This window comes from Psilocybe cubensis, chromosome 5, assembly GCF_017499595.1.
Source record: "Psilocybe cubensis strain MGC-MH-2018 chromosome 5, whole genome shotgun sequence".
NCBI lineage: Eukaryota > Fungi > Basidiomycota > Agaricomycetes > Agaricales > Agrocybaceae > Psilocybe > Psilocybe cubensis.
In genome coordinates, this window is record NC_063003.1 from 452187 (window position 1) to 474850 (window position 22664).

The 22664-nt window shown below is 50.1% G+C and overlaps 3 protein-coding genes across 3 annotated transcripts; 2 read left to right on the plus strand and 1 right to left on the minus strand.

Moving 5' to 3' along the window:
- Window positions 1-2110: 2110 nt before the first annotated feature.
- On the plus strand, window positions 2111-3515 carry JR316_0005628 (putative peptidoglycan-N-acetylglucosamine deacetylase; the record flags this gene model as incomplete). Its single annotated transcript, XM_047891384.1, has 10 exons — window positions 2111-2260; window positions 2322-2344; window positions 2405-2460; window positions 2585-2707; window positions 2764-2790; window positions 2854-2901; window positions 2957-3032; window positions 3105-3221; window positions 3289-3409; window positions 3489-3515. 10 exons carry the CDS (start codon window positions 2111-2113, stop codon window positions 3513-3515), a joined length of 768 nt encoding a protein of 255 aa, XP_047748733.1.
- Window positions 3516-7544: 4029 nt separating this feature from the next.
- On the plus strand, window positions 7545-16608 carry JR316_0005629 (uncharacterized protein; the record flags this gene model as incomplete). The annotated part of the gene is made up of 8 exons (XM_047891385.1): window positions 7545-7638; window positions 8217-8537; window positions 8988-9161; window positions 9331-9516; window positions 9549-9990; window positions 10025-11426; window positions 11682-14747; window positions 14827-16608. 8 exons carry the CDS (start codon window positions 7545-7547, stop codon window positions 16606-16608), a joined length of 7467 nt encoding a protein of 2488 aa, XP_047748734.1.
- Window positions 16609-18455: 1847 nt separating this feature from the next.
- On the minus strand, window positions 18456-21555 carry JR316_0005630 (uncharacterized protein; the record flags this gene model as incomplete). Its single annotated transcript, XM_047891386.1, has 5 exons — window positions 18456-19989; window positions 20050-20758; window positions 20813-21031; window positions 21082-21138; window positions 21219-21555. 5 exons carry the CDS (start codon window positions 21553-21555, stop codon window positions 18456-18458), a joined length of 2856 nt encoding a protein of 951 aa, XP_047748735.1.
- Window positions 21556-22664: the final 1109 nt, after the last annotated feature.

Sequence of the window (22664 nt, forward strand, 5' to 3'; positions counted from 1 at the left end):
GCGCGATGATCTAATCGTAACGTTCTCCATTACTCGCTATTCTGTTTTTAATTATTCAAAGGATATGCTCCGAAATACCTTAGCGATACGATCAATGAGGTGTGCATTTGTATCGAAAGGACCGGATAGGACCCTCCAGGGACAACGCTAGAAGGTGCGTTCCTCTATCAGCAGCCACACTATGAGGCAGGCATGAAGTTGTTTCCCTTAATAATGGCAGCGCCAGAGCACACCAAGCCTGTCCCATGACATCAGTTTTGCTCTGATGTAAAGATGGTGATTGTTGTTTTGGCTGACTATTGCGAAACGGGAAAGGTGTGGGGCTTTCTATGGACATAATGTCAGAATCAGTCTACGGTTTGCAGATGCAGCGGTATCCAGACACCCGCGGGCGTACCATCTATTTTAAAACATTTATTCCGACTGTAGCAGGCTCGTAATACTACGCTAAATGACTACATCCTCCTCCAATATTCGGCATCTCCTTCCAGATGAAAACGCCATTACATCCTGCCAAGGTGCCCCACAGCAGCACCCGCAATATCGTATACGCTCCGAGGGTTTTTGCTTCCCATTATCCTGTCTCGCCTATCGATTTTCCACAGTTATCTGTAGACCCGCGGGTACCACATCCCATGAGAGACTCGGCGATAATATACGGGATGAAGGAACGTTTGTGACCCGCCTCACCCGCCATCTGTCACTTATCTATGCATGTCGCGCTGAGATTTCGAATGTTATTATTATCGCTTCAGTCACCATCCAGCTGCGACTAGAAGTGATTGATCCTTTTGGCGACATAATAGTCAGTGTCAGTAGCACAAGCTTGTCTAACCGACTCACTGTGTGACTTGGCTTCATCTGTCATTTATTGTGTTTCTCATGCGGAACTCTTCAGTAATAAAAGAAGACAGGAAATACAATCTCGGGCGGTGGCCAACTGTTTCATAGTGGATTCTATTCTATAGAACTAGAAGATCAGCGCGCGAGGGGCACACACCAGAAATAGCATCGAAGTAGCTTTTGATTTCTTCTCTGAATAAAATATCTGACTTCCATCCTTGAAAGTCACACAGTCAAATGTGCAGCGGCGCTGTTATCAATCTAAATGGTATTCAAAAAGGTGTTCGAGCATTGACAGACGACAAGCGTACATGAACATGCCTACAAACTCGACAACGTTCTCGGCCGCCAAAAGGAGACATGGCCCTGAAGGACTTGTTGTGGGATGATGTGGGGAAAAGGCACTAATACCCAAAGCCTAATCATAGGGGTACAAACGGGATAAAATTGTCACTCACACTGACAGTACTTTACGAAACGAATTACATAGGTATCTCTTTCCTTCGGAAAATGCGATTTCAAAGGTGACGTTGATATTCCGGCAGAAAAGATGATAGTCGTGATATCAATGAATCTAGTAACTGGAAGTGGTGTCAGTCAGTGACTTGATCGAGACACATGCCTCGAGAGGAAGCACAGGTTGGTTCACATGTATACGCCGACTTGTAGACTTCCGTAGTGCCGGGCGCGCTTGTGTGAAAATCCCGCCGTGCCTCTAAGGATTGTGCTGTAATCGTGGCGGTGAAAGCAAAGTGCCCCACATCTCGTGGGACTCCTGTCCGACTTGTCGTGGGCGCATTTGGTAACGGTATCCGGACATCACCGCAAATACAACTTCCGATAATCTCCTCTTCAATTGTGTAAACCTTACATGAAACCTAAAGAGAAAGCACATGTCTCCGCTTTCGCCACTGACTTGGCATTCAATCCTTTTCTCCCAGGAACGCATCGCACTTTGGTTCTTCTTCCACAAATACCTGGAATTTATGAATTAGCCAACGCGTGAATGACTATGGTGCTCTACTGACGCGTCTGACGCGTCCAGCGCGTCGAGTACGCGTTGTCTGAAGAGTTTTGCTGAAGCTCTAGACTTTGGTGCCTGTTAATTACCCATCAGCTGATCAAACGAGGCCAAGGACTCCCTGGATCGTTTAAAAGCAAAAAACAAATTACAGGCCAAACTTTACCGTACCCCCTCCTTCTTCTCCTTCCCCTAATCCTTCCGAATTCCTATTTTACGGTCGTCTCGCGTCTGAGAGTTCTGACAATGCTTTCGTCTTTGCTTGTGACCCTTTCTTTGGCTGTTTCTTTCGTGGTGGCTGCACCTGCAGTTGGAAATTCGACTTTGGTAGAGAGACAAGGTTTTGCCCAAGTCGTCACGAAATGCACCGTGCCAAAAACCGTCGCGTTGACTTTTGTACGTCTCCCAGTACCGTCAATGAGTCGTCACAGAATTAATTTTCCACATTTTCAATCAGGATGATGGGCCATATGTCTACTTGTATGTCAAACAGAAAGGAGAGTAGGGATACTAGTAGGTACTGATTGACTCACGCCACAGGTACGATATCAGCAAAGCTCTTGTTGCTGCTGGTGCCAAGGGCACTTTCTTCTTTAGTAAGCGGTATTCAAAGCTCTTCTTCCAGTATACGATATCTAACCCCTAGCCCACAGACGGACAAAATTGTCAGTGACGCTGGCGTCCTCATATCCTCTTAATCAGTTCTGATTAGATCTTTAGGGGGGCCCTGCATCTATGATCCCGACCAGGCGAAGCGTGTCTTGTACGCTTACCAGAAAGGCCATCAAGTCGCATCGCACACATGGAGCCACGCCCATCTCAACACTCTCACATTTGACCAGCGTGCGTCCCAGCGTTATTTTAGCTAGATGAACATATTAATCTGACCTTTTCGGTAGTTCACCACCAGTTCTGGCTCGTTGAGGGTACGTCGGATAACTTGAGTAGCTTGCCCACAAGGCGCATGAAGCACTGACAATCGGTTACAGAGGCTTTGATGAAGATCACCGGAGCGTATCCAGCATGGGCCCGTCCTCGTGCGTGTTTTCCATCATCCATTCCATCTTCAACGTATCCTAACGAGATCTAAAGCATACGGGGAGTACAACGACCTCGTACGCCAGGTCGCCGGATCGCGGGGTCAGAACCTTGCACTTTGGGACTTCGAGTAAGCAAGCTTCCTGCCACATACCGTTAAATGAACACCGCCTCTTACCTACTACACAACCCCTCCCACCAGCTCCGGTGACACCTGGGGCATTTCCACTGCCGAGGTTCTCAGACGCTACGACAACCTCATCAGCTCGCGCCCCAACACCGTTCTCACTCTCAATCACGAGGTCCATCAACAGGCTGCGTACGTTATCACTGCCACTCTTCATTTAACATTGAAAGAAATCCTGAACGGAATCCGTTCTTCACAGCCAAGTCGTCCTGCCGTACGCTATCAAAGCTCTCCAAGCTGCTGGATATCGTCTGGTCACACTAGCTGAGTGCCTCGGAATGCCCGCTTACCAGTGGGTTGGAGAGCCCCATGCTCGAGATGTACGTGTTTGAACCTAATTTGCACCGTAAATTTCCATGTTGATGAACGAACGACTTTCTTTCTTTTCATCGCGAACAGGCTACTTGGACTTGTGCCGGCAAGTAATCTCAAGCACCTTTCCAGACCCAGGATTTCTTGAAAACGGACCCCTCGACTCGGAAGTTCGATTTTGACGACCCCTTTTACGACCCTCTCTCCTTTTGTGCCTTCACTACTATTACTTCACAGATAATCAACCACACTTATATCAAGCTATTCAATTCACTACTCCTTTCAAACGGACTTTGTTATAGACATTTCGTATATCATTTTACGGATAGTCTATTATGGACATTATAATTTCTTACCTACACCACCGCCTACACACCTCCCTAACCTCCTCCTCCTACCCACGGACACTTTCTAGTATACTTCATCCAGAGCCGTAATGCAATGACTTTGCACTCGATTCATTAAATCATTACAAGACTGGAAAAAAAAGAAGAAAGGGAAGAAAAGAGTACAATGCTAAAAGGTGGGTGGAAGAATTGAAGACAATTGTGATGACAACAAAAAAGAGCAGCGGGGAGAGGGAGAGAAATTAAAGAACCGAGAAACTGTCAAACCGAATAAACTTCAATCCAAAGGGCTCCATACCCGTAGGCCGTAAGGAAACATTATGGGAGATTGAAATTTCAAGCTTCAAGCTTCAAAGTTTTCAAACTCAGAACCTTCAAGTTGGACTCAGCAAACATACTATTAATCCTTTTTTCTGTTCTTCACTATGGCACTCACTGGTCTCAAACTCAACTGCTTAGTTTAAACTTTAAATTCACGGCGACGATCGCAGGGGATATTCACTGCGGGCGCTCATGGAAGCTGGGCTGAGCTGGGAGCTGGGACGCCCTGAGCTCCCTCAAATGGAACTTTAAATCACTGCCTGCCAACTAGGTTCTCTCACATCGCGTGGTCCCGAATAAACATTTTTCACCCTACATTCAGTCGACTTTTGGTATGCAAAGTCAACGATTCTGATTATGATACCCTGAATCAGCCGAGCATCGAGTCTCTCGTCTCTCGTATCTCAGCCTGGCAGCCTGACAGCAAAATGATACGGTATATGTACCGATACGTAGCCCAACTCGACTAGACGCGACGCGACGGACGCGAGGTGCATACTATAAATCCGAAACCAAATCCAAATCCGGATGCATATCCCTACGCTTGTGCGGGGGGTGTACCTAGCACCTACTTGCTTGCTTTGAATTTTGAAACTTACATGTTCACAAGTGACCAGCGCCAGCGGCTAATATAATAGCCCACCCTCCAACTCTGCGCACCAGACCATGGGCCATGGCCATCAATACTATTCAACTTGAAGTCCGAGTCGATCCATATCATATCTCAGCTTAAACTCAAGTCCGAACGCGTCGAATTATAATACTAATACTAACAAATATGAGCATCGCATCCTGCGGTTCGCCAGTGGGAGGAACTTGGAAGGCACGATCTCGACGTATTCCATCTCAACCATGTATGCACAAGATACCTGGTCATAACCAAATTCAAAGTGCAGGCGCCCTTTACACTATTTCGCCGTTTCGCTCGAATGTATACCAGAGGTCCAGAGGCGATTTCCAGGGATTGGACCACAACACAGCAGCTCGGCACAAGCAACTTGAATCCACGTACACGACTCCAGTCCGCTCAATATCTCCGATCTCGCGACAAACTAACTTGACGAACACCTTTTAAGGGTAAGGGTCCTCAACGCGCTTCGCGAGTCGCGAGATACACAACGCGTCTGTTGATTGTCCTTAGCTAAAGCGGAAAGGTATTTGAATTTTGAAACGAGTGTCGTTACTGGGAGGTGGACGATGTGGGGGAGGGTATGGAAAGTGACGCGGATGCGATCTGTTTGTCGGCGAGCTGCAGCAAACGAGGAACGTTCGAGCGGTCACGATAATAGCTATTAGCGCTCGAGCTCAGCATTCCCAAAGAGCAAATAATCACTCTCAGGCTTGCATTGTAGTACACTCTACACTCTGCGCTCGGGAAGGCATCTTCTTCCATCGACGAGAGTAATACCACGCACCTCATCAGTCACTGGCAAGCGTTGCACCGTTGCACAAAGCGCCTGTCCGTAAATATTGAATGCTTGGTCCAGAACAGTTACTATCCAGCGCCAAGCACCTACCAGATTAAATCTCGGGCAGCAGCAGCGTTTCTCGCACGACGCGGATGGGTCCGAGTCGACTCTATCCTACTCCATCCTGATTCCTATCGCGCAGTCAGCTTAGCTCAGGTATGGCATAAATCCAATTGAAAATCGAGACACACCGACTCGTCAATCCAAGAATGTCACGGTATCGAGCTAAAACCCGCTCGTCTCGTTGCGCAGGATCAAAGCCGTCATCTTGATGCAGCTCAACAACCAAGGATGTAATATGTAATCCATGCGTGTGCGTTGCCTATGCTCAATGTCATATTTCTCGTGCGCCAAAAATCGATATGCATCCGGATTTGGATTTGGTTTCGGATTTATAGTACATACCTCGCGTCCGTCGCGTCGCGTCGAGTTGAGTTGAGTAGAGTTGGACTACGTATCGTATACCGTATCATTATGCTGTCAAGCTAAGAACGAGAGACGAGATACTGAGACTCGAGAGAGCGTCATAATTCATTTACATGTATGGTTAGTTGATCGAGGGTAACGGTGAGGGTGAGGGTGTGGTAATGCCATAATCGCTGTCCGAGGGTGGACCTGGCTTTCCTGGGCACCCTGGCTTCTAGTTTCTTGCGTGGTGTGGTGCGGTGTGGTGACAGTGGTGTGGTGGGCGCCTGTGTAATTGGTAATATTAATATTAATTGTATGTATAGGGGCTCCAGTTCCAGCTCCAGCTCTAAGCGCTAGCGCTAGCACTAGAGCTAGGATTCGCAATGATTTGGGACTCGGACAAGAGCATCATAAGAACATAAACGACGAGTGACGTGGACCACACTTCCGTTGAGTCGAGTCGAGTTGGACTTTGTTCGATGGGTAGAGTCATCTCGCTTCTGGCGATGCCTTTGTAAGTAATACAACAGTTCAAGCTCGACTCCTCGAGCTCTATGTATACGTATAAGCGCAATGGACAACAACGCAAACGACACGACGATACCGGATACACTCCGACGGATCTAAATGAATTAAAAAGTGAATGCTATTAGTACAAGTAATTAGCGGGTGTACTTGACACCGCCGTCACCCGTGTGCGGGGTCATAAGACCCTATAAAGACCGCGCAGAGTGCAACGTGTCCCGGGGAGACCTGAGCGCCGAAGGTGATGATGATTGATAGGTCATGATTGCACGATCACTCGAGCTTTTACTCGAGAGTCCTCTGCCCCGTGGGGGCTCAGCTGACCCCAACGCCAACGCGTGCATGAGCCGTCGATCAGATCGGTTCGGTTGGATAGAGGTGGTTCGGCGGCTCGTGACTCGGAGTGGTGGGATTACGCCGGGTGGGTCGGTGGAGGGTGGGTCAGAGGTGAACTGGTTTGAATTGGAGTGTTCCTGCCCCTTGGGTTGTTGCAGGTTCGCGCGGTTGGCCGGCACGGGCACGGGGGTGGGTTGACTTGACTGGCCTTTGCTTGCTCGTTTCCCTTTCCCTTTGCCTTTTTCCGTTTCCTGTTCCTTTTCCTTTTCCTTGCCGTCGTTGAACAGAACTCACCTGTTCAGCGCCTGCTTTCGCCGTGCTCTATCCCCTACCCTACGCTTTTCTTTTCTTTTCCTGTTCTCTTTTTTTGCCTTTGGCGACGCTGAACGCCTGTACGAATACGACGCTAGGACTGGGGCTAGGACTGGGACTGGGGCTGCGACTGGAACTGTTGCTACTACCGCTAACACTACGCCACCTCTACCACTACCGCTACCGGAACTGTTTCTGCTTCTGTGTTCACTGCGGGGTTGATACCGATACCGATACCGATACGAATTGATACCAGTTCATACCTACGCCAGCACCTGTATCTACACTAACACCTCCGCCTACGCATACGCCTACGTCTCACTGACGCCACTTGTATACTTTACACCTTTTACCCCGACAAATCCCGAACAAACCCCGACACCAACACAGACAACGACAATTACAACGGGCCCATACACCCGCAGATGGGCGCACAGTTCCCCGTACCTGTTCTTGCTGTCGCGGCGGATGCGGTGCGCGACCTTGAAGGGCGCGATGCGCTCTCGGGGCTTTGGACGCGTGAGTTTTGAGTTTATTCTCTTTTTTTTTTTCTTTGTGTTTTTGTGGTTGTGGTTTGTGTTTTGCGGTTTTAAAGTTTATGGCTTGCGTTTTGCGGTCCGAGTTTCGCGGTTTTGTTCTGTATTTTGTGTTTTGCGCTTCAAGTTTTTCGTTTTGTTTTGTTCGTTATATATCTACGTTTACTTTATATGTTTAATGTTGGATGCTGAATGTTGAATGTTGAATGTGCGCTGACGTCTCTCTCTCTCTCTCTCTCTTTTTTTTTTTTTTTCTTTCTTTCTTTCACCTCCCGAAAACATCAATCACCAAAATCACCGAATCACCGAATCATCACCAAAAACACCAAAACGCCAAAACCATCAAAAACACAAACACCAAACACCAAAACACCAAAAACACCAAAAACGCCCACCCACAAAAAACGAAAACACAAAACACCCACCCACAAAACGCAAAAACACAAAACACAAAAAACACCAAATCACAACAACACCAAAAACTCAAAACCCAAAACCCCAAACCCCAAACCCCAAACCCAAAACCCACAAAAACCCAAAAAACCATAAACCATATACCAGTATTCACAAAATGCAAAGAATCCCTTCAAGAAGGACGAAGGCTTGAGAATATATCGTGGAGGCTTTGGTATCGCGAGATGATGATTGATGGTGCGAGTCGGGTTGGGAGGGAGGGTCTTGTGGAGGAGAAGGAGAAGGAGGTGGAGGTGGAGGGGTACGATGAGAATGAGAAGAAGGAGGAGGGGGATGAGAAGAAGGAGAAGACGGAGGAGGAAGAAAGAACGTTACCCCCGCCTCCGCATGTGGATATGCAGATACCACCACCGCCGCCGCCGCCGTATTCATCCTCGTCCTCGTCCTCGTCCTCGTCGCTGAGTGAAGGTGTGTGATGTTTCTGTTTTGTTTTTATGCGTTTGTTTTTTTCTTTACCTTCGTTTATTTATTTTTCTGCTTCGTTTATTTTTATTTTTTTCTCTCTCTCTACTTCGTTTTATTTCTTTGCGCTACTTCGTTTAATTCTTTCTTCTCCCTCCTCCTCCGCCTCTTACTCTTATTTATTTATTTCTCTCCCTCCTCCTCTTCTTGTTTATTTTTCTCTTTCTCTCCTCTGCTTCTTGCTCTTGTTTATTTTTTTTTCTTTACTTCGTTTTATCTTTTTCTTTTTCCATGTCTTCTTTTTTCCGTGTCTTCTTTTTCCATGTCTTCTTCAAGTTTTTTTTGGGGAGGCTGTTTTGGGTGTTTTGGGTATGTGATAGGTATCAGCATAAGTATCGGTATCTGTTTTACGTGTTGGCGGGTGATATCATCACACCACATCACATCGCAGCGCAGCGCAGCACATCGTGGTCGTGCTGATGCTTTCGCCTTGGCCTGCGTGGTTGTGGTCGTGGTCGTGGTTGTGGGCTTATTCGCCTCCGCCTCCGCTGCCACCTCTTCTACCGCCTTTACCTCCGCGCCTTGTTCATTATGTATCGGGGTTCCGGTTCTATGGTGTTGGCGATGAAAGTTTCTTTTTCTTTTGTTTTCGTGTTTTGTTGTTTTTTCTTTTTTCGTGTTTTCTTATTTTCTTTTCTCATCTTCTCATCTTCTTATTTTCGTGTTTTCGTGATTTTTACAAAAATAAATTTTGAATGCCTTTGCTGACCGTGTCTGTCTTTTTATTGTTTTATCGTAGATTCTACGCAGATTCAGACGCTGCCGCCGCCGCCCTCCTCCTCCTCGTCTTCACAAGCTCAAGCGCAAGCACCAGCACCAGCACAAACGCTGACGCTGACGCCAATGCAGTTACCATCTCCGTCGCTTTCGGCGACGTCGGATTCAAATTCGAATTCTAATTCTAATTCACCTTTACCACTTTCACGTTCGGATTCACATACATATACACGTTCGCAGTCGAGTTCGAATTCACATACACATACACGTTCGCAGTCGAATTCGAATTCATCACGTTCAGAATCGCCTTTATCGCAGTCACATTCGAACTCGCCACATTCGAATTCATCACAATCGAATTTATCACATACACAATCGCATTCATCACATACACCACATTCTCCGCATACCCACGCCCACGCCCACGCCCACGCCCACGCCCATACCAGTACACATTCGCATCCACATTCCGATTCGCATTCGCATTCGCATTCGCATTCGAATCAGCTGATATCGCCACTAACGCCTTCAATGGCGATGGCGATGACGTCCTCGTCTTCGCGTCCTTCTTCGCGTTTGCCTTTATCTTCATCGTCGTCTTCGTCGTCGTCTTCGTCTTCACATTTACCTGCATCTTCACATTTGCCTTCACATTCGCATTCGCATTCGCATTCGCATTCGCGTTCGTCTTCCTCGCCTTTATCGACGTCTTCTAGGCAACGACAGAGTAGTAGTAGTAGCGGGTTCTCTGTGCAGGCGATGCCGATGGGGACGCCAAAGTCGTTGAGTGTAGGAAGGGTTATTTGGGATGTTGTTATGTTGCCTTCTGCTGGTGCTGGTGCTTCTGGTGCTTCTGCAGGTACTGGTGCTAGTGGATCGGGCACTTTGAGTGCGGTGGATAGTGGGTCTGGTGATGTGAGTGCTGATGCGCGGGATTTGGGTTCGAGGTTGGGGTCGAGGTTGGGGTTGGGGCTGAGGAGGGATCAGATGGTTATGACTGTTCCTGTTGTTGAACTTCGCGAGGAGGGGATCAATAAGCAGAAGGAGGTGGATAAGGAGAAGGATACGGAGAGGGAGGCAAGGATTGTCAAGTCGAGTTTGCCAACGCCGGATGTGGAGGTTGATGTTGATGAGCTTGTTGGTTCTCAGCACCAGCACCATCTCCTCCAGCAACAACAACAACAGCTGCTGCAGCAAACGCAGGAGTATCAGCAGCAACAGCAGCAGCCGCAAACGCCCCCGCGCACGTCGCATATTTCGATGACGCAGCCTGTTACACCTCCATCGCAATCGTCGCAGACACCACATTCACATACACATTCACAAATACCGCAATCACAATCACAACTACCACCGCCGCCGACGCTGATAGTCGTGAACCCAACCCCGAATCCTACTCCTCATCCTACACCACCCGCTACACCGCTCATACACGGTATAGGGCCGTTCCCTGGGTTTGCATCCGGTGCGGGGACTGGGGCGGGGGTGGGGTATACGCTGGGCCCTGGGGGTATAGTGAGAGCGCAGTCGCAGTGGTTGGCGTTGCCTGAGAGTGGGCGCGGTGGTGGTGGTGGTGGTGGTGGTGGTGGTAGTGGAGGAGGCGGTGGGGGAGGGGGAAGGAGACAGGCGCAGCTTTTGGCGCAGATGGAGGCGATGCGCGCTGCGCAGGTGCAAGTGCAGAGTGCGATGTTGGGCGTGGACGCGTCGGTGTCGGCGCGCGCGTCTGGGAACGTGACCGGTGATAATGTTAATACTGGTGCCGGTGCCGGAGCTAGCCGCAACGCGGGTGTCGATCGATCATCGCCATCGCGGTTGGCTTCTTCATCGTCATTGTTGTCGGCATCGTCGTCGATACCGGGCGCCACTGCCGCTGCCGTTGTCACTGCCGCTACTGGTGCTGCTGTTGCCGGTGCGGAAGCAAATATGAATGTGCGCGGGTATACGCTTTCTCTTTCTGCAGGTGTGGAGTTGGATGATGGTGATCGTGCGGATGCGGAGTCTGATTTGGATTTGGATTCTGATTTGGATTCAGATGCGGATGATGCTGAGGCTCTGGACGGAGCTGAAGGTGAAGGAAAGAGAGGCGGAGAGGGAGGAGTAGGTGGTACTGCGATTCATGTGCGTGTTTTTCTTTTTTTTTGCCTCGTTGTCTTTTTTGTCTTTTTTTTATATTTTCTTTCTTTGCTTTTTTGTGTTTGTGTTTGTGTTTACGGTTGGGGTTGAGTCTTTGACTTTGAGTCTTGAATCTTGAATCTTGGAACTTGGAACTTGGAACTTGGAACTTTAACTTTTTGGAGTGTAATTTTTGTTTTTGAACGGATGTGGTTCTGATTTATGATTCTGATTCTGATGTTACTCTTTCATCTCATTCAGCCTTCTCATACGCACACACATCCACATCCACATCCACATCCACAATCGCATTCACATCCAAACTTGAATTCAAACTCCAACTCCAACTCGCGTGCACCGACGTCGTCTTCTTCCTCCTCGGCAGCGGAGAGAAAGCGCGCTGGCATTTCCACCTCGCCCTCGCCTAGTAGTCCGAGACAGCACGGCAAACCTAAGCCGAAGCAGCGCCAGACGCACGTGGTTGGGAGTGGGAGTGCGGGTGCGAGTCCGAGCAGGGTTCGCGCGGGGTTGATGGCGCGCTCGCGGTCGCGGTCGCGCGACCAAAGTGCTGTGTCGGCCAGTGTCGATGTGAATCCTCCTCCTGCTATGGCGGCGGCGGCTTCTTCGTCTAGTGCACAGAGTCAGAGCGAGAGTGAGGGTCAGAACCGGGACCAGGCGCAGAAGGACGCACCGCAAACGCAATCGCACGCGCACGCGCAGAACCCGAATAGACTGTCGATCTCGTCGATGACAAGTGTCGTCTCGGATCGCTCGGGGCGGTCAAATGTATCATCCACCTCCAACGTCTCCAACACATCGAATGTAACCAACACGTCGAATTCGAGTGCGGGCGGAAGCCGCGCGGAGAGCACGACGACGGCGACGACGACGGACTCGGCGTTCGAGCTTGTGTTTGTCGAGGGCGATGCGCGGCGTGTGAGTGCGGGCGGTAGAGATAAAGGGGAGGACGCGGCGGCGTTTGAGGATGGGCCGATGGGCTTTGGCGGTGGTGGCTTTGGATCGGGTGTCGGTGGCGGTGCGGGTGTGGGTACGGGTTTGGGTGCGGGTGGACATGGACATGCGAGCGCGGATACTGTGCGTCGTCTTGGATCGTTGTCGACTATTCAGAGTATGGCGACGTTGAATGGGGATCGGGAGAGGAGGAGGTATGAGTATGAGTATGAGTTTAGGGATGAGCTTGTGGATCCGCTGGATACGAGCGCCATGGCCCAGGTTGAAAAGCAAGTACAGCAGGAAGAGAAGGGTAAGGATGAGAAGGAGGAAGAGAAGGAAGATGTGTCGCAGGAGGTTGTTGTGCAGAGTTCACAAGGAGGAGGAGGAAATCGGGATGACATCGCGGTGGAAGACGAGGAGGATGAAGAGGAGAACACCCCGCTCTCGCCGCTGCCGCCGTCGCCCATGGCGCTGACCGCGTCGCCGCGCACTGCCGCTGGCGCCGCTGCGCGCGAGGAGAGGCGGAAGAAGCGGAATAGCGCGCCGGTGCCGGCTACGTCGTCCGCGGCTTTGCTCCTCGCCCTTTCGCCGCCATCCAACAACAACAACAACAACAACAATACGAATAATGCCCCGGTTCTTGTGCCGATGCAAGCGCAGTTCGCAGCGTCGCCGCGCTCTGTCACGTCCGCTGCGTCCGCTATATCAATTGCGCGCTCGACGTCGGGCGGCACGGGTACAGCTGCAGGGAAGCGCAGGCAGATCACAGTTGGCGGCGGCAGCGGTGGCTCGGCGTTGATCAGGCGACAGAGCACGGGCACGAGCGCAGCGGCGGCGGGTATTAGGCGTAGTGTCAGCGCAAGTCGTAGTCGGAGCCGCGAGCCTGGTGCGGGTGCTGCGGTGGGGTTGGCGGGTGCGGGGCTTGGATTGGGTATGACGAGTGCTGTGGCGCAGGTGCCGCCTGCTGCTGCTAATGCGAAGAAGGCGCCGTCGGTGGTGGCTGCTGGTAAGGGAAGAGCCAAGGTGGTTCTTGCGCGGACGGGGAGCAAGGCGAGGAATTTGGGTGTGGTTAGGAGGAATAGCTCGGGACATGGTGGTGGTGGTGGTAATGCCGCTGCTGCTGCTGAGCAAGCGATGGAGCGGGAAAGGAAGAGGTTGGAAGAGGAGGAAGCGGCGCGTGCACGCGAGGCTGAGCTTGAAGCTGAGCGCGAGAAGGAGCGGGAGAGAGAACGTGAGCGTGAACGCGAGGCGGCGAGAGAGCGCGAACGGGAGCGCGAGCAGCGCGAGGGGCTGACGGTGGGTCTGTTCGACGGGGACGATCTCGCTGCGTCTGTGTCTGGCTCTGGTGCGAACGCGGGTGGGAGGAGGCCTGTGCGGTTTAATATTGGGTCCAACTCGGATGGCGGGCGGAGTGCGGGGAGTGGCGGGTCGGATGTGGGCGCGGCGGGCACGGGCGCGGGCGCGGGTGCGGGTGCGGGTGCGGGGGTGGTGTCGAAGAAGGATGTGGTGGCGCAGCAGTTGCAACAGTTGCAGATCCAGCACCAACTCCAGCAACAACAACAGCAGCAACTTCAGCAGCAACAACAACAAATTCAGCAGCAGCAGCAGCAACAACAGCAGGTTGAGCAGGGCCCTAGTCATGGACACGGACACAGACACAACCATGGACCCACTGCGGCCGAGCTTGAGCTGCAGAACCAGCAGCTTCAACACCAGCTCGAATTGATTGTCCAGCAGAAGCAGGCGTTGATGTTGCAGCAGCAGCATGTCCAGCAACAGGCGGCGCAACAGCATCAGCTGCAGTTGCAGCAGCAACAGGAGGCTCAGCAGCAGCAGCAAATGTTATTACAGCAACAATGGCAGCAGCAGCAGCAGATGCCTGTCCAGCGAACGCTGTCCAAGTCGCAGGTGCGCCAGCTGCAGATGATGGAGCAGATGCATATGCAGCATCTGAACCAGATGAACCAGAGCAAGGCGCATTTGGCTCAGCAACAGCAGCAACAGGAGGAGAGGAGAGGGAACGAGAGGCGGATGTCTGGAAACGGCAAGGGTAAAGAACGCGAGGTCCAACCCCCCGTTTCACCGCGCACAAAAGCTGGTTCCTCTACCGGAGGAGCGAAGGGTGGTAGAAACAACGCTAATACCAGCAACAACAATAATAATAATAATAGCCAGAGCGGGAGCGGGAGCAGCAAGGCGGTGATGGATGATATCGCGGCTAGGGTGCAGCAGTCGATCGCGGCGCCACTGTTGCCACAGCGCAATCGGCGCAAAATCGAGTTGGTGACGGAGAGTGAGAGCGAGAGTGAGTTTGAGACGGACTCGGATGACGATGGGTCGTGGTCGAGCGAGGATATGACGGGGGATGATGAGGTGCGCTTTTTTTTTCTCTTCTCTTTTATATGTATCTAGATGTTCATGAATTGACTTTTTTGTTTGTTTGCGTGTTTAGGAGCAGCGTGCGTTGGAGGAACAGCGCCAGTTGCAGTTGCAACAGCAGCAGATACAGATGCAGCAACAGCAACAGCTTATTCAGATTCAGCAGGCCCAGCGTCAGCGTTTGCAGCAGGCCCACCACCATCAGCAGCAACAGCAGCAGTATAACCAGCAAACCCGCGCAGGCGGCGTCCAGCGCGCCTACTCTGAACATTATCTCGCCAACCACCACCAGCAGCGCAACAACAACCACGTGGGCAATCCCGGCCGGCAACACCAAGTGCACAACTTCAGCGCGGCGATGCGCGCACAGCAGCAGCAGCGGGAGATGCAGGCCATGGTGGAGGCAGCGGCGTTCGAGGCGCACCGGCAGCTCAACATGTTTGCGAAGCTGCCGAAATCGTCGTTCCAGGACCTGGCGACCGCGCGGACGCGCAGTGTGGGCTTGCTCTCGCAGTTGTTGAATCCGGACCCGGAGATCTTCCCGGTGAATCATCCGTATAGGCGCGGGTTTAGTTATGGGGAGATTAAGCCTGGGGCGTCGAGGGGGGGAGCGGGGGGGAGTTCGGGTGTGGCTGCGATGCGCCCGTTGACGCCGGCTGCGCCTGTTGCTGATGAAAAGCCAAAAGCCCCTGTGGTTCCGGAGCAGCGCACGGATGGGTCTGCGCAACAGCAGCAGCAACAGCAGCAACAGCAGCAACAGCAACAGCAGCAACAACAGCAACAGCAGCAACAACAGCAACAACAACAGCAGCAACAACAACATCGTCGCAGCGAAAGTGGGACCGCGGGCGACAGAAAGTCGTCGGGGTCTAATGTGCCCTCGCGCATGAACTTCTCGCCGCCGCGCCGGCCAGGTGGAATGAACCGCACCAAGAGCGCCGCCGCGCTGCCTGTGTCATCCCATATAGCTGTTGGCAGTATGGGAAGCGCCGCCGCGCCAGTTATTGATCATACGTCCGCGTTGCCCAATATCACAACAGCAAACACCACTTCAAACAACTCAATCCCACACTCTAACTCTAACCCTGGCTCGTCGGGCAAGTTCCGGCCAAGGGCGCCCCCGCCGAATACGGTTATGGAAGACGAAAGCGCGAGCGAGGCGGAGGGAAGTAAAATTCAGCTGTCGGAGAGTGTCGCGCATGAGAAGCTCAGGGCGCTCTTGCAGCGCGGGGGTATTGCTTCTCAGCAGCGCAAGGCTCCGCCTCCAGCACAACCACTACGGCCCGCGGCAGCGGATGAGGCTGAGAATGAGAATGATGTTCCTCAGTGGCTTAGGGCGTCGCGGCCGGAAGATGGCACTGCTGCTGCTCGCCAGCAACAGCAGCAGCAGCAGCGCCAGCGTACGCGGTCTACTCCACATACAGTTCAGTTCGCGGAACCTCAGCCGCAGCCAATCCCACCTGCTGTGCCAATACAATATGGGTATCCCTACAATCTCCCCTTGGTAGCGGCGCCCTCGACACCACGTACCATACGTCGGCAAATGCTGTCCAACGAGCTGCCGGAAGAGTTGCGCCGGAACTTGTTGTGGGAAAGGCAGACGAGCAATGGGAATCTGGCCGCGATGAAGAGGAGTGCGAGTGGTGGTGGCAGTCGGCACAGTGTGTTGGGTGGATTGCAGCCGTTGACAGCGGCACCTAGTATGGTGCAGCTGCGTGCCAAAGGGACAGCACCGCCTGAAGGGACTATTGAAGACCTTCGGAACGCGCCTCCTGTTGACCAGCAGGAGAGAAAACGCCAGGCCATGGCACGAAATAAAAGCTGGGCCAATGATTTCCATACTTCGGGATGGTGATCCCCTCTTTCTCGGTTCTCTGATCTACTTTACGACCAGAAAAAAAGCAGTCATCTTTGTTGTTTTTTTTTTCTTGTTTGATTTTTTTCTTTTCTGGGATTTGGGTTTTTTGTTTCTACTTTACAGTGTTCTTTTTTCAATTTTTTTTTTCTCTCGGTTCGACACTTTTGCATCCACACATGCTTCGATCAACAATAACAAGCCTACGATACACCAACTGCATCATTTTTTAATCCTCGGTCTACGTCGAGAATTCATCACCCTCCCACCACCCATCCTTTCGTCCTTTCTTGGTTTCCCCTTCTCTTTACCTGTGGATGATCGACTTTTTTGCTTAATGTCGTTCGGATCTTTGCTTACCTTTCCATTTATCCTCACTCTCTTCTAATCGTTTGGGTTTTCATTATCGTCTTGGTTGGGATTGTCCGCCACACACCACAAAAAACAACTATCATAGCATCGTTGGTCTCTCTCTCTTCTCTCGTTATCGGCGTTCCTTGTCTGTTATAAGGCATTCATTGTCACCGTTTTTGTGATATTTGTTTTGTTTCTTGGTACCATATCATATCATCGTCATCCCTTTTATCCACATCATCTCCCTCCCTTCCTCGCTATCCTCGCTATCGATACTCCATAACTTTTCTTTCTCTCTCTCTCTCTCTCGAATGTACCATAGTCATTCCATCGACCGAATGTTTACGACCATTGTTACGACTGTGTTCCTTAATGGTTTTTTCTCTCTCTCTCTCTCTTTTTCCCCGCTGCTTTGTTTTTTTTTTTCTTCGTCACAATTGACTTCAAATCTTCCATCCACCTTTTAGCATTGTATGTACTTATTGACTCCTTCTCTGCTTCACTTTGTTTGAACTATCATAGTTGTTGTTTTAATGCACATTTGGCTCTTTTCTTGGTTGTCTTTTTTCTTTTATGATGTGATGTGATGTGATGTGATGCCATGTTTCGATGAACCGAGTGCAACGTTTTTGCATTACGATTCAGGATGAAGTATACTATGAAAGTGTCCGTGGGTAGGTAGAAGGAGGTTAGGGAGGTCGGTGTGTAGGCGGTGGTGTAGGTACGGAACAATTATAACGTCCGTAAACGACTCCGTAAAACGATATACGAAATTTCCATAATCAAATTGCTATTTCCCTCTGATTTCTGCCAGAACATTGATGCTATCGATATATGAACTCGAAGGCGTCGTCGCGTCGAATTATAATACCGATACTAGTAACTTAGAGCATCAAGTAACACCGCACCTGAACCACGTACTGTACCAAGCGCTCGCTTGGTGTCGGTTCGCTTTTGTTCACGTTTCACGCTCTCATACTTTCATGTTTCCATGGCTTCAAGTCCATGCCGTCCATAAGTAGTACGCGTCACTCTAGTCTAGACTCTGCAGTTGTCGTATGGACTACATAATCAGGTACTTTATTATATTAGGTATGTTTGGAAGGTAAATTCGAGGGAAACTTCTCAACACAGGGGATACTTACTGAAGAACACGGCGGGGGGTTATACTGTACCTGTACACATCGGAAATAACTGTAAATGACACATCCGCGAGCGTATGCGTATGCGTATGCGTGTCTTGTTGCTGTTGCCATCGATAGAGGCCATAGCCTCGCTTTCTGCCTGGCGCTGACTCTGTATACTTACCTGTACTTCCTATCCCGAGCACAACACCGACACCGTGACTTTTGCCATCGCCCCCCTTAAAGATGGCCAGGCGCTACAAACTAAACAGAAAAGTAAGTGCGCCTCCGACATCCATCCAATAACGGCAAGAAAGCACCGAGTCCCGAGTCCCGAGTCTACATTACTTTGACCCAGGAAAAAGTACACTAGTCGTTACTGACATGCATCGCGTCAGAATCGAGGGTGTCTTCAGATGTGTCAACAACACCCATCGAAGTATAGTCTCCAACCAAAACCTTTTCGCTCTTCTCCTCTGCTTTGGTTAACGCTGAATAATTCAAGAACTCATCTTCCACCCAATGCAAGCAGTCCTTTCCAATAGTCCAAAATGGTTTCATCTGATAGACATATTTTTGATCCCGGCCTTTAGGATGGGCATCGAACATCGAGCTAGGTGAGGCACCAATGTTGAGAAGCGCATCGTATGCGTCTTGGGTGGATTGGTCTTCTGGGATGCAGCCATATACCCTGTGTGATCGCCCATAGAAGAATAGACTGTACCGTGGATGTCGCTCTGACGCATATTTCTTCCTGGTCGGTGGAGCAGCAGATTCTACATGAGACAGATTAGGTCTATGTGACCTCGGCCCCGTCGTTGGTTTTGACTCTGGCTTTGGCAGTGGCTTTCCCTTTTGGATCCAATGATCAGTAGCCTCAACCACTAAAGATGGGGTTTTTTTTTTGTTGACAGGCTTGCCGAGCTCCATGACAAGGGAAATATAAGGCCGACTCTTGTTCGCCTCATCAAGTGGTTCCACTGATCCACGAGGGTTTTTAGGACCGGGAAAGTAGAGAAGTTTGTCTGCATCGATGGCCACGGTTGACTGTGGAGACCATGCTCTGGGCAACTTGACTTGCACGAGAATACCGGACATGTTGCTCTCCATAATGGGTTTATCCTTGTGCAAGAGCACCGGGATGTGCAAGTCGACTGAGCCCTGCGCAGGCCCGCCAATCACTGCCATGCCTCTGACGAACGCAACCCAAGCCATCGAAGTTGTCACCGCCGCATCATCTGTGCCCCTTGCAAAATGCGTGAATCGCACCCATGCGTTCTTGAACGCTTCGCCTAAGCATTGTCTGTCAACCTTGGTGTCCGGCCTTGATTCCAGCACTGTGGAGTGATATACCGTGGCGGTCAACTGCTTCAGGAAGGTGATAAGACTGCACCCATTTCTCCATGGATAGCTTTCGTGTTGTTCGTTGGCGGATTCCGCCTGGACTGCGGCCATGTACGCACGCAGAAGAATGATTTTGGCCACATTCTCCCCTTGCTGTCTCACGTCGAGCGCCTCTTTGGCATCGTCCGAAAGTTCGTTATACAATCTCGCCATAGGCTCCGGACAGGAAGCACTCGTAGTCATCTGAATGGTGTCCAATGCCGCTTCCGCAAGTACGGGTTCTGATGGATACCCGCTGAACATGGGCATACCGTTCGTAGGCACAGAGAACGCCGTTCGCATATGATGCGCAACCATGCTATCGACGAGCTTGCGCGTCTGAATTTTCGCTGGAGAATACTCGAGATTGAGAAGGGTGTCGAGGACGGCAAGCCTTGGCATGAGATTCGTACTGCGGAAAATATCTGATACCTGCGACAGGCCCGTAAGCTTCGTGATAGCAAACTTCCTGATTTCAGTTTCCCTGTCTCCATTATGCCCAAGAAACGCCGATGCCCATCTACGCACTCAAAGGAGTCAGTGCCTCATTGCTATGTATATAGTCAATTAAAACACATACAATGGACGGCCAAAATAGGTTATGAAATCGTGCTTCTGAATATCTTTGAGTGGCAGGTTTGGTCTGATTTTGTGATTTTGTAGCTCAGGGTGACAATCGAAAGGCATTTCTGTAAACGGGGCTATGACTGTGGATAAAGCTCGTCGCCTGGAGCTGTAGGACTTTTGAGGACCGGAAAAGCGACGGAGCCGAGAGGATATTGACAAGAAGAGAATGAAAAATGCGTAATCGCAATATGTAGCAGCTGCTTTAACCATGGCTTCATAAAGCGTTGGCTGTGGCTTTGTATTCGTATGGGTAGGTCCGATCCGGAGCTCGGTTAGCGTATGGGCTTCGTCGACATAAAGGATCAAGCAAACAGTGTCTTCCTTGTTATCCATCGTTGGTTGCAATTTCTCCATCAGATTGCCAAGTTCCGTGAGCGAATTGTCTGATTGTGGGGCAGGAAAGGCTCCTGAACTGTACTGCTCACACACAGTCTTGTAGAGGAGTGACCTGGAATTGGCTTTCGCCAAGTCATCCCTCAACAGGACAGGCAAAGACAGATTGCTGCCGCTTCGAAGCAACACATCGACCTTGTTGGAAAACTCGCGGAATAGAATTGCAAAGAACTTATGGAAGGCCCCTACGGCGCTATCCAGATTTCTAGCCTTTGAAGCGATCAACTTGAAAAGTTTTGTAAGGTCTTCATCGGGATGCGGATACGCACCTGAATACAATCGATTAAGGATATGGTGCACAGAGAGATGCCGTATAGACAGACCTTGCTCGTTGTCTCTGGTATCTCGTATATTCATGGGGATGGTCGCCACGAGTTTTGCCATTTCATCCACAGTGCGCGATTTGCCAAAGCCGGAAGATTGGATAATCGCTGACGTATTTTCATATGGATTGTAGCCAATGGATTTACGTATGTTTGTGAGGAGATTTATGTGATGTTCCCCGTAGTATCTGGTTTCCCAAGCCACTGACATCCAATTGGCTATGTACAATATCATGAACCGTGGACAGCAAGCGTTTGGTATTACTCACTGTTAGGCACGCCTGCGTCCTCGGATTCATTGGGATCTTTGATCGAGCTTTCGTTCACTACAGTGAAGGCACCAGATGTCAGAATGAAGGCCAGTTTTAAGAGAGTAAAGAGTGCGCAGTGATGCCAACGAGCTCACCTCCCGTTGATACTCTTCCAATGCCAATGAGAATGTGCAGACAATCGCTGGAAATATCTTCAAAGATTGATGAAATCTTCTCCGAGTCGTTTGACAGTTTCACATAGTCGTCGATGTAAAGATCTTTTCGTCCAACATCATTGATCAGAAATGGGCCTGAGACAAGCCGAAGTTCGAGATCATGCGGGGTGGCATCGTCGATGTAAGGAAACCTAGGCTGCGACAGAAAAAAAATTGCACCCTTGAGGTCGCTGACGTTGTAGCGTGGGTGAGCAGAGACACTGAACACCTTGCTGCGATCGTCGCCATGAACTAAGCAGTTGAGTCTGAGTGCCATAGCGAAGGACGGTGGACCGAACAGAGGATTAACACAAAAGCTCTTTGTTGAATCCAAAGTTCTGAGTTTGAACGAGAAATTCACACGAGGCCTATCGACTGGGTAGTAAAGCAAGTATAATGTACCTTACATCCCAATGAAACTTATACCCTGCATTCCCGCAAATAAAGTACCCTACATTCCGATGTCTATAATGGGTTATTGGAAGGAAAAATTGTTCTCGGAAGCGCCATTATCTGGGTTAACGGAAATTTTTTCCACTGGCATCATATCAATTGAGGCATGAGCATCATTCTCACTCATGTGTTGGAGAGCTTTCTGTTAATGTGCTGATAGAAATTGTGGTGTACGCCTCGATTTTTAGTAGAGTGTAAAGGTTTGCGGTTGGATTCACTTTAGGATGCTGAACGAAACTTTGGCCCAAGCATCATTTTCATGAACGCGTCAAAGTCTGCGCTAACGATCACTTTGCACGGGTGACACAAATTGTGGCCTGGAGCTTCATTTTGTCCTAACATGTCAATCTCTTGGTCAAATTTGATTTATTATGCAGATAGAAACTTTGGTGTGAGCATATCAAAATTTGGCCAGAGCATTATTTTCATTCATATGTCAAAGTCTGCAATAACACCCATTTTGCAACAAGCCTCACAGAGATTGCAGCTGGAGCATCATTTTTTCTAGTAACACCTCAAATCTTTCGGTGCAACCCCTTTACTATCCACCCTAAATATTGGTCTGAGCACCATTCATCCTTCAAATACTCAATTTCGCTCTCAGAATCACTTTCAAACATCTTGGTCTAAGCGTTTGTCATACAGCGGAGGTGGTATCCACATTCAACTTTAGGGTTACGCACAGACCTCAAATTGTTGAGGATGTCTTTCACGCATTCGGAATCACACATGGTATTATCCATGTCGGAAAATCCCGGAATGCCTTGCAATGTCTACAAGGCAGAAAAGGCAGTAGCGGAATTGTAATGCCTTGCAATTTGAGTAGTTAAATCATAAGAACGGTTTGAATTGCAATTCTAAGACAGACTACAATGGATATATGAAATCATGATGTAACATAGACATTGCAAGGGTTAGAAGCGTTTACAAGGC